Source organism: Molossus molossus, unplaced genomic scaffold (genome assembly GCF_014108415.1).
Source record: "Molossus molossus isolate mMolMol1 unplaced genomic scaffold, mMolMol1.p scaffold_m16_p_14, whole genome shotgun sequence".
Lineage (NCBI taxonomy): Eukaryota > Metazoa > Chordata > Mammalia > Chiroptera > Molossidae > Molossus > Molossus molossus.
In genome coordinates, this window is record NW_023425349.1 from 85,667,606 (window position 1) to 85,679,790 (window position 12,185).

General features: G+C 41.3%; 1 protein-coding gene and 1 non-coding gene across 2 annotated transcripts in view; both read right to left on the reverse strand.

The window, feature by feature from the left end:
• The window catches only part of LOC118629797 (aminopeptidase O (putative)), a 339,962-nt gene that overhangs the window by 306,742 nt on the left and 21,035 nt on the right, over positions 1–12,185 (reverse strand). Inside the window, exon 4 of the mRNA XM_036261438.1 lies at positions 5,611–5,777. Within this exon, the coding sequence (XP_036117331.1) occupies positions 5,611–5,777 (167 nt within the window). The remainder of the gene's footprint in view (positions 1–5,610; positions 5,778–12,185) is intronic.
• On the reverse strand, positions 7,321–7,383 carry LOC118630338. The gene has a single exon (XR_004959581.1). It is a non-coding gene; the product is annotated as a U7 small nuclear RNA (small nuclear RNA).

Here is a 12,185-nt window from a genome sequence, read left to right on the forward strand (position 1 = left end):
TCACAGTGTGCTGTGTGAGCAAAAGCTTCCCGCAAGAGGGGAACATTGGGGGGTGGGGGAGCGAGGATCTCAGAAGAGCCTTCTGGGGCTGAGCAGAGAATTCATGGGGGGAAGGGCAGTCATCTTTCAACCAAACACCAATCTCTGCATCAAACTTAAGCTGTTCATTTGAATTTTACTGATTTAATAATTTGATCTGTGCTTAATTTATCATTTTATTCTGGCATTATACATGTGTAAGAGTTATAAGCATACAGAGTTTATATTTAGTCTTAACATTTATAGTTTTTAAAATATCATTCTAATACAAATAATTTATCAACCCTGGTAAACCATGAGATTTTTTTCCCTCTTAAATAGAAAAATAATGCTCAAGTTTGAGAAACACTGCCAAACACAAGCCTTTACGATGGAACTGCAGGGCCAAACCATGAATGAGAAAATATATAGGCTTGGTGAGGTGGGGGCTGGGGGGAGCCACAAGGTACTGTGGGAGGTGTGGTTACCACAAGTCCACCTCTACAGGCAGAAATGAGGCTGGAGGTGTCCAGGTATCAGGACCAGCTCAACACTGTAGTGATTCAGACTCAATCAGTTTCAGCATGTGGGGGAACCAGAGAGGGAGGGTAGAGATAAAGCCTGTGTGAATCCAGCAGAACTCCACTAGACAATTGCCAACAACACACCAAAGCCTGGATAAATAAGCTGTGAGTGCCCGGTTGGTGTGGCTCAGTTGTTGAGCACTGACCCATGCACCAAGAGGTTGCTGGTTCGATTCCCAGTCAGGGCATGTGCCCAGGTTGGGGGCCCAATCCCCAGTGTGGGGCATGCAGGAGGAGGCTAGTCGATGTTCTTTCTCATCGATATTTCTATCTCTCCCTCTCCCTTCCTCTCTCTCTAAAATCAATAAAGAAAAAAAAAAAAGAAGCTGTGTACACCAGTCACCTCTCATCTGTTGAACAGACAGCAGGTTTCAGACCAGACACGTGTGGACAGTGAATGGAGCGAAGGGAAATTCATAGACTGTATGCTGTCTATTGGTACACACCAGCGAGGAAAGCCATGAGCACTATGGGAAAAAATACTGCAAAGTAAAGGTGAAAGAAAACATCATTCTAAGGACTCAGAAGAAGAAGCCTCAGAAGTCAATTCACTGTAGAAACCAAAAACCAGTCTAGGAAACTGGTATTCCCATTATGATACAAGAAGATATAACTTCTATGAAAAAAAACAGTAAAAAAAAAGTGTGAGACGACAGCAGGCTGAAATAGTATAAGAGCATGAGTTCAAGAGATAACAAAGAGACAGATGAAAAAGATAAGGAAAGATTTTAAGAAAGCTTAAATAACAATTTAAATCTATAGTGGAATTACTAAAGAACAAAATGCTTCTATGGAAAATCGGTATAGAGTATGAATAAAAAACTAAAGGGCAAGCTACACAGACTGGGAGAATATATTTGCAATACATGTATCTGATAAAAGGCTTATACCTGGAATATACAAAGTATTCTTACAACCTAATAATAAAATAACCCAAAACCCCACATTAAATAAATGGGCAAATGACTCCAAGAGATGGTTTTCAAAGGAAGATTCAAGAATGTACACCACGAATGAAAAATTGCTCACCATCATTAGTCATCAGAGAAAAGCAAATTAAAACCAGAACAAGAGAGGATTAGACACCCAACTGGAAGGCTAAAATGAAAAGGACTGACAACACCAGTGTTTGCAAATACATGCAGCATGGGGACTCTCGTATATTGCTAGGGACTACAAAATGATACAATCACTTTGGAAATAGTTTGGCAGATACTTACAAAGTTAAACAGACACTGTGTGATCCAGCAATTCCACTCTTAGGTATTTACCCAAGAGAAATGAAAACCTATATCCTCAAAAAGACTTGTACACAAATGTTCGCAGCGTTATTTATCATAATGGCTAAAAACAATTCAAATGTTCATCAACAGGTGAGAGGATAAACAAACCAGTTTATTCATATAATGGACTACTATTTACTGATTAAAAATAATAATAAATTATTAACACTCACAATAATATGGATGAATTTCAAAAATGTTATACTGAGCAAAAGAAGCCAGACACAAAAGAGTACACGTGGAATGACTCCATTTATATGACTCTTTAGCGGAGGCAAAAGTCATCTGTAAATATGGAAGTTGGATCAGCGGTTCATAGGAGTGAGGTTAGGGAGGAGTGACTTCAAGAGCTCGGCAGGGGCAAAGGGGAGCCCTAGGGTAATGGAAATGTTCTACATCTTCATAGGGGTGCTGATTAATTGAATCGGTGTATCTGTCAAATTTCATTGAACAAGACTTACACTGCGTGCATTTTATTACGTGTAAATTAGATTTTAATAAAGTTGATTAAAAACAAAGGTACCCACAACTAGCTTCTTTCTAGAAAGCTGTGGATTATATATATTAAAAAAAATTCTAGGAGCCTCTAGGCAGGAAAATCCAATTTTCAAAAAAATGTTTTAAAAATTGCTATCAGATTTCTCCTCAGAAATGTTAAGGAACAGTAATGAAAATGTTTATGGTTGTTTAAGAGTAAAAAGAACTCCTAAGAATTTTATACCTAGCCAAAGATTGTTCATAAGTGAATACAACTAAAAGCCAACCTAAATATGGGGGCGTTCATAAAATATACTACACATCCACCTTTCTAGAAAAAAAAAAATTAAATCATTTCCCAGGTAACTGAGAGATGATTCAAACTTAAAATCTCAAGAATAAAGACAGTTTTTAAATACTGATTGCAAATATGATTTGAAACTAGATGAAGATGTAAAATAATTGTAACTCTTAGAAGACAACATATAATACAAAACCAAAACACAGAGATAATATGAGTCCTAAACCCCAATTGTATTAATCAAAACCGGGGAATGTGGGTGAGGGAAGATGACAGAAGTAAATGCCCACTGAATTCCTTATTTGATACAGAGTGAAGTCAAGAGCTGTTGGTTCCATTTATGGAATACTCTATAGTCATAAAAATAATGAGAAAGCTCTTTATGCTCAGATATGAAATTATCTGTAAGACAGATTTATTCTAAAGGGTAAGGTACAATGCAAAAATATGTACAGCATACTAAATCTGTGCAACAAAAGAGGAAAAAATATATTATTCAAAGGAAATTGGTGACTTTGGTTACCTCAGGGGAAGGGTTACTGGGAATTAGGAGTAAAAAGGAGACTTTAATGCAATTTTTTGTCTTTTGTTCATTTGTAAATAAACCATATAAATGGGACCTATTTTTAAAACTAAAATTTTAAATGTATTATTTGTCTTGTTTTTACTTTGAGAGCCAAGTAATGAAGACTCTAGTATGTGTGTAAATCTAGTTTATGATAAAGGAGATATCACAAGTCAGAAAAGATTCAATAAGTGATCTTGGAGCAACTTATTTCCTATTTGAAAAAAATCTTGACCAGAATAAACTACAAACAGATTAAAAATTTTCATTTCAAACAATAAAAAATTTTAAAGTAAATAAAAATATTAAAATAAGCCCTGGCCGGTTTGGCTCAGCGGTTAGAGCGTCGACCTGCGGTCCTGAGAGACCCGGGTTCGGTTCCCGCTAAGGGCGCGTACCTCGGTTGCAGTTTGTCCCCGGCCCTGGTTGGTCGTGCGGGTGGCAGCCACTTGATGTGTTCCTTTCACATCGATGTTTCTCTCTCTCTCTCTGTTCCTCTCTCTCTCCCTCCCACTCTACCTGAACAAAAAAAATGGGAAAATGTCCTCGGGTGAGGATAAAAAATAAATTAATTAATTAAAATAAAACAGACAAATTTCAGATCAAATAAATAAAGACCTTCAAAGAGTAATCTGACAGATTTGGCTAAATTAAAATTAAATTCTCCAATCAATCGGAAACATTATATAAAATTAAAAGGCATACTAAAAACTGGTTAAAATATTTTTCATAACTATGATGCGATTCATATCTTTATTTTTTAAAGAGTCAATCAAATGAAAAGACAAAACAAACTTTTGAAAACCTCACTGAAGCCTCAGTATAAGAATGGGCCTAGGAAATTAACAGATAGAAAATGAAAACAGTTAAGAAACACTTGAGGCCATGTAAAACCTCACTGATAATTGAACCCAAGTCAAAGACAGACCTTTTCTTGCCTATCAAATGGATGAAATTCCTGGGAAACGGGGACCCTATATGTACTTATGGGTATGAAAAAAATGTGTTATTAGTACAACTAAATTGGTACAACCTTTCTGGGAAACAACTTGGAACATGTACCAACAGCCTTACACATGCTGACAACTTTTGACTCAGTAATTCTAATTTTATGCTAAATGTCTCCTCAGGAATTTAATGCAACTTTTTTTATAATAGGAAAAAAACCTGGAAACAATAAAAATGTCTAATAATACAAAAATGTTAAAATGATATATTCATACAATAAAATATTATGCAGACATTAAAATCATAGTTTTGAAAAATACTTAATGACCTGGAAAATATTCAAGACACACCATAAGTTAAAAAAAAAAAAAACCCGTGCCCTGGCCAGCGGTTAGAGTGTTGGCCTTTGGTCCAGAGAGACCTGGGTTCAGTTCCTGCTAAGGGCATGTACCTCAGTTGCAGTTTGTCCCCAGCCCTGGTTGGGTCGTGAGGATGGCAACCACTCGATGTGTCCTTTTCGCATTGATGTTTCTCTCTCTCTCTCTCTTCCTCTCTCTCCGTCCTACTCTATCTGAACAAAAAACAAAAATATGTCCTCGGGTGAGGATAAAAAAACAACAACATCAAAAAAAACCCATTATGTGCTATGACAACAATTTTGAAATGACAATACGTCCACACGTACAGATTTTAAATACTGAAGGGAAATGCAACAAAATGTCAGCAACCATTTTCTCTAAAATTATTTAATTTTATTACCTTTAATTTTCTGTAAAATTTAAAGTTTCTATAAGTATGTGAGAGGAGACACCATATTTTAGATGAAGAAATATAATACAAAAATTTTACCTGGCATCACATGCTCAGGCTCGCAACTGAAAGAGTTAATTATTGCAATAATCACGTGATTCTCAGACAGAACCTTGACGCAGCATTGGCTTGCCTTCCTCCTTTCTCCCACACCTTTGCACAGAACTCCGTGGGCAAACCGCGTTTGAGACAGGCTGACTAGGACAGCTCTCGTGGGCTGGCCCACAGTAGCACTATCACTCGGCTTAAAGAACACCCTGTGCAGGCCCCACGACCCAACCACAGACAACTCTGCTGTAACGGTGTTTCCATGACACACTTGCCTGCCCAGAAAGTCTTCAACCAAGACCACCCACTTATGGCCACAAACCACCAGGTCAAAGCAACCGCTGAAATCATCTAGGAATTGATAAGTCTGGCATGGAGAGTCCCACATGCCATGCCCAGGCTCCCAAAAGCCCTCTCGTCCTCCCCGCTGTTTTCTCTGGCAGGATGTTTTCTAGTATGTTCAGTCCAACCCAGCTAATAAAGGAGCTCTTTAAAGCTGCGAAAAACACTGTGTATTGGGTTCCTATGTCCAGCATGTGTGCGATACATAAAGAAGCAGGAACACATGTACAGTACCTTCCCGAAGCTGTGTTGGCTTGGCAGAATTTTCCCCACTCATTAAAACAACAAAAGATGCAGATGCTCGGACTGTGGCCTGCCATGTTGACATGGCAACGGGTGGCTCCTGGCATGGAAAAAGGGCCCTGTTGTTTATAGGAGATCCCATAGTATAAACACATGGCCTGCAAAAGAAAGACAAAGAAACAAAGGGAGAGAATCTTTAAAATAAGTTGTCACTTTTCTCATCACCGTGGCAGAGAAGGTTAAGTTGAACTTGCAAAGAAAAAATATTTGAGGCTTTGTAGTTGACTGGTTTCAAAGCATTTTGAACTGAAACTGCCAAGGGCTGCCTAAGTGGTAATTTCTCCCAAACGAATTACTTAAATATGTAAAGAGAGTTGTTTTTTAAGGGAAAAATATTTTTTGGTTACAATTTTAAACACTAGTCTGCCAAGTTAAAATTTATATTATCCTTGCCCCTCCCCTTAAGCTAACCTTACTCCTTTAAAAGAAAAAAGCTTTAGAGACATTCTTACAAAACTTGGAAAATATTCTGGAACGGAAAATATGTTTGGAGATCACTGAGACATTAATGCTTGGAAAAACAAGCTGGTGGTCTCAAATCCAGTGCTGGCGGGCAGATACCCCAATCTGGAAACCACCATCTCAAATAGCACCCTTGTGGGAATCCTTGTGTGAAAGCCAAGAACAGAGGTTGGCATGTAAACAGGACTATAGGTCACAACAACCAGGCTGTGACAGGAAGGCCAAGTGTAGTTGTTACCAAAGCAAGTGTAGGAAACCAACGGCATGACATTAGTGCTCATTCTGTTACAGTTAAAATATACAAACCCACACATACCAAGAAATATCTCTTCCATGATTAAGTCACAGTTGACAGAGATGGAAAAGATCAATGAGATCAAAGGAATACATTCTTTTGACACCACAGTGTAGACCATCACGAAAGTTTTAGGAAAAGGCTTCCACTTTTTGCTTTACTATGATTAATAATTATTGTGTTCCTAAAATGTGCAAGAACACACAGAATGATAGTCCCACTCTATCAGTCAGGGTCCAGACAAGAAAAGAGAAAATAGCCTCAGTTTTAACAAACAGAGATAATTTAATAGAGGGAATTAGTTATACAGGTGCTAGAAGAGCTGAGAAGCCAAACAGACAGTGAGGCAACCCAGAGATTAAGCACAGCAGTAAGTAGCTGTGACTCCTTGAGCTGGAGAAGCTGGTGTTACTGGGCCATCCAGCAGAAGCCAGAGTCACAGTGTGGACTGCTAAAGTGTACTGGGACCAGAGGAGGCTTGGCCACTGTTGGAGATACCAAAGGAAGCAGGGAGGGGAGAAGCAATATTTTGTTTCTTGACAACTCCTGTTCTCAAATTTTTCTACTAGTGCCTTCACCCCACCCCCCACCCCAATACACACACACACACACACACACACACACACACTGGTCAAACCTACAGGAAATGGAAGACAAGGGAGCCTAGTGTAATGAGATGCTTGGTCATTCAGAGATCACAGTAAGAGCAGAAAATGGACCTTAGGGCAGACAGGCAGGTGCAGTCTACCTTCCTAGAAGTGTACATGGTAACTCACAGGTTTGACAATGGGGCAGGGAAAGATCAGAAATTCAGAAGACTTTAGTCCTGCCTGGGTTTCCAACTCATTAAATGACTTATCTTCCATTTCCTGGTAGGTTTTTTTTAGGGCCTTCCGGTAGAAATCGGAAGACCTACTAGACAAATTCAAAAATAGCTGTAAGCACTTCCTGGTAGGTTTGACGTGTGTGTGCGCCCTTAGGTATACAATCCCCAGATGACCATGGAAATGACTCTGACCTCTCGGAGTCACATATAAAATGAGGATGGGACAAAGGTTGGTGACCTCGATTGTCTGTTTGGGTCCATAAATCTATGATTCTGTATTCCAAGTTTACAGATCCAGGGACACAATTTCACAGAAGACCCAGAATCTCCCATCAGTTTCAACAAGCCTTAGTTAACTGTCCAGCCTCAGGCTGTTTGAGAACCTAATGAGGTGCCTCCTTCCAGGTAGGGCTGGTGGGGGGAGATTTGTGGGGAGAGGTATGCTATAGCAGCTCAAGGAGCTCAGCCAGGCTGGGTCAAGCATGCCTGGTTCTGATAATTCTACCTATTAAGTGTTTTGTCTTTTCCCCAAAGCCCATCTTAGAGAAGGGTCCGAAAAAAGAAAAGCAAGTATTTTTAGTAGAAACAAAGTGTATTCCCAGTGGCCAAATGGTAGGCATAACTCTTCTTCCTCTGACAGTGGCAGACCTTGAGATCAAGGCTTTCTTTCTCACTGACGCAGAATGGACCCAGTTTTTCTCGGTTCAAGAGCTCTAGGAAGCCGGTTCTAAGTAGACTTGTGGAGTTAAACTTATTTGTGATGCCCACGGGGAAATAGCAGGTCCTTGCCTAGGGATCTCCTAAGACTTTCTCTGCCTCACACAAAGGGGGGTGGGGGCTGTCCCGTATTATGGTCTTAAGTTCTAGGGTGCTCAGACTAGTCTAAAAGTGTCTGTGCTCTCTTGCTGTTGTGCTCAGCACCTCATTTCCCCAGGATGACTCTGGTGTTACAGGTCTTCCCTTCTCTGCACAGAAAACAAATCCTCCCTCAAATAAGGGCTTGTCAAGAGGTTTGCTCTCCTTCTCCCTAGAAGGTTGGGTTGGAGGCCATGCTAGCATATTACTATGCATTCCACCTGTTCCCTGAGGTACATGATCCCCAAGTCTTCCTCCATTAGTCTTCACACCTCTTCTCAGAAGAAACAATTAGATTTGAGATGAGATAATATCTGAGAAACACTGCAGAGGAAGAATCAGGAGGACTTAGTGATTTGCTGAAGGAAAGGGAGAAGGAAAGAAAGGCCTCTGAGGTAGCCAGCTTCCAAGTTGGTCCCCAGTGACCCCTGCCTCCTTATACTCACATGCCGTACAAGGGTTAGTCTGCGTGACCAATAGGAGATGGCAGATAACACTTCTGAGGTTAGATTACTTAAAAATCTGTGGCTTCTGTTTTAGGGGTACTTTTCCCTCTCTCTTTCTTTCTCATCACTTACTCTGGGGAAAATCCAGCTGCCATGCCATGAGAAACGCTAGGAGCCTATGGAGCTCCCACACGGTAGAAACTGAGACCTCCAGCCCACAGTCAGTGAGGACCTGCAGGCTGTCAACAGTCATGCCTGTGAGTTTGGAAGAGGATCGTCCAGCTCCAGTCAAACCCTGAGATGCCTGCACCCCAGCAGAATGCAACCTTGTAAGAGATCCTGGGCCAACCTAGGATGCCCCTGGATTCCTCAGAAACTATGAAATAGTAAATACTTATTCTTTTCATCTGTTAAGTTTTGGAGTAATTTGTTATCCCGAAATAGATAACAGAATTATCTTAGGTTTCTGGCTCAAGTGATAAAATGAATCATGAAGTTATTAAACAAGAAAGGAAACTCAGGAACATAAGCAACGTCACAGGAAGGGTCAGTAAGAAGAGTTCCTACCTGTGTAATTTGCATTTAAAAGGCTTTACACACCATATGGCAGAGGACATTTGTATGGACACAGAGATGGTAACTTCTGAACCCCAAGCAGGATAGTGTCCAACAATGGGACTGAGTGTCTGAAATCAGACTGATCTCAGAAAATTTAAGAATGATAACTTTATGAAGTCGTGTTTTTTGTTGCAGGCAGAGTTGACTCTGAGTGTCATACTCAAAGGGGGTTGGATTTGGGGAAGAGAGTCCTTCCATTGACTGGATCTTAAAAAGCATGTTATCACCATCCTTTCTATCCTAATTCTCTATTACTTCCCCTCTAAAACAATCTACTTATAGATATTTTGCTCTAGAGTTTCTCCTGTCTCCCCTGTCATCTCTTGAAGGCTCTTTCTGCCATATTGTGCCTGGGCACCGAACTCTCCCACCAAGAGCCTTGGCCAGGCCCCCAGGAAGCTCCACCTCCAACCTCCCCACTGTCCTCCCCACTGTCTTTTCCTACCTCCTCCTTACATGGCTGGGGCAACCTTTCTGCTAAAGACCATGTGTTTTCTTTCTAGCTTCCCACTTGGTCTCCAGACCTGTAACTCTTAAACTGTAGATCAAGTCACCTATCTAAAAGCCACACCCATAAATATACTCATCTCTAATATAAAACTCACTTTGTTATTGGAATGTTTTCATTAATCAGAAAACAATCACAGGAGCGGCCTTAGGCAAACTTTCTTGAAAATACCATTCTTGGTGCCCAGCCTACTCTTTTCCTGCCCTTTCCTCCTTCTCAGGTGTACCTTCACCCCTCCCTTCCCAACACACCAAAACCTCTTCTCAGGTGTACCTTCACTCCTCCCTTCTCAACACACCAAAACCTCTTCTCAGGTGTACCTTCACTCCTCCCTTCCCAACACACCAAAACCTCCTTCTCAGGTGTACCTTCACCCCTCCCTTCCCAACACACCAAAACCTCTTCTCAGGTGTACCTTCACCCCTCCCTTCTCAACACACCAAAACCTCTTCTCAGGTGTACCTTCACTCTTCCCTTCCCAACACACCAAAACCTCTTCTCAGGTGTACCTTCACTCCTCCCTTCTCAACACACCAAAACCTCTTCTCAGGTGTACCTTCACCCCTCCCTTCCCAACACACCAAAACCTCTTCTCAGGTGTACCTTCACCCCTCCCTTCCCAACACACCAAAACCTCTTCTCAGGTGTACCTTCACCCCTCCCTTCCCAACACACCAAAACCTCTTCTCAGGTGTACCTTCACTCCTCCCTTCTCAACACACCAAAACCTCTTCTCAGGTGTACCTTCACTCCTCCCTTCCCAACACACCAAAACCTCTTCTCAGGTGTACCTTCACTCCTCCCTTCCCAACACACCAAAACCTCCTTCTCAGGTGTACCTTCACTCCTCCCTTCCCAACACACCAAAACCTCTTCTCAGGTGTACCTTCACCCCTCCCTTCCCAACACACCAAAACCTCTTCTCAGGTGTACCTTCACTCCTCCCTTCTCAACACACCAAAACCTCTTCTCAGGTGTACCTTCACTCCTCCCTTCCCAACACACCAAAACCAAGGGCCAGTGGCGTTGTAACCAATGGCATTCTGAGCTTTTATCCTTATGCACATCACAGTGCAAATATCAAACAATTTAAAGTTAAGTAACTAAGAGAAACAAGCTGTGAAATGGAATCAGCGGCGAACACCTTGGAAACCATAGAGCCCTGCGCTCAACTCTGGATCAACAAACAGGTGGGCTGGACCACCTGGAGTTGTTCATCAGGGTGACAGCACAAAGAGCACCCAAAACATACAGAGGAGGCAACCAGTCACTCCAATGAGAGGGGGGAAGACAGGACTTTGGGAAACAACATAAATTTTAATGATTTTTACCATCACTTGAATCACCTTTCCTAGTGATTCCCATGATCATCACACTAAAAGAAAAAAGAAAAAGGACACCCCAGCAAAAACCAAAAGCTATAGATCGGAAGTCCCCTACATCTGGCATTCTGAATAAAGAGCCAAGTAAAGTCACAGAGGTCCAGAAGGTCAATGTACAGAGGCCAGAAGAGAGATCCGAAACTCAAAACCAGTCAGAGGAGACCATCTGACATCAGTCCGAACAGGAACGACACGCACATCCAGACTTCACATATTACAGATGGTGGGACAGTTTTTGGTATCTGCACTCAAACGAACAGCATCCAAAAGTTAATGTCTTGTAAACAGTTTACAAAACTATCAAGGGTCTGATTCATTTTAAATAAAAACTCAAAGTGTATTTCTGAGTCAATGAATACTAAGTTATTTACATGTGCCTGACTCAGGACTTATCTTTTAACAGTGATACCAAATTCACTCACTAAAAACCGATAGAAGCATAAAATTTGAGGGTTAAAATTCTTTTTTTTTTTTGTCCTCACCTGAGGACATTTTTCCATTTTTTGTTCAGATAGAGTGGGAGTAAGAGAGAGAGAGAGAGAGAGAGAGAGAGAGAAACATTGACGTGAAAGGGACACATCGAGTGGCTGCCTCCCACATGACCCAACCAGGGCCGGGGACAAACTGCAACTGAGGTACTGCAACCGAGGTTCGTGCCCTTAGGAGGAACCAAACCGGGGTCTCTCTGGACCGCAGGCCAACACTCTTAACCGCTGAGCCAAACTGGCCAGGGCAAGAGTTAAAATTCTTTAGGAGCTTTTCTCGGGTCTCAGGCACACAGCCAAAGACTACCAAACTTCGTAACCACTATAATTACAACAGAAAATTCCTGGACAGTCACTTGCACAAATAGACACTTCATGTCAGTGACCCTTTAAATGAATCAAAAGAAATGGGCTTTGAATTAAACTGTTGAAGAAAAAAAGGAAGTTAAGTAATTCTATTTTAACAGGAATGAAAGTTTTAACCTCTGAATAAAGCTCTGACAGCAAGTGGAGAGTGGGTGAAACCATCCCCTCTACGTGGTGACTCAGGAGTAAGATGGCCCCCATCAGGCATACATTAAATGAGAACTGCATGGAGAGCTGGTTTCCTGCCCTCCATGCCCCAGGAG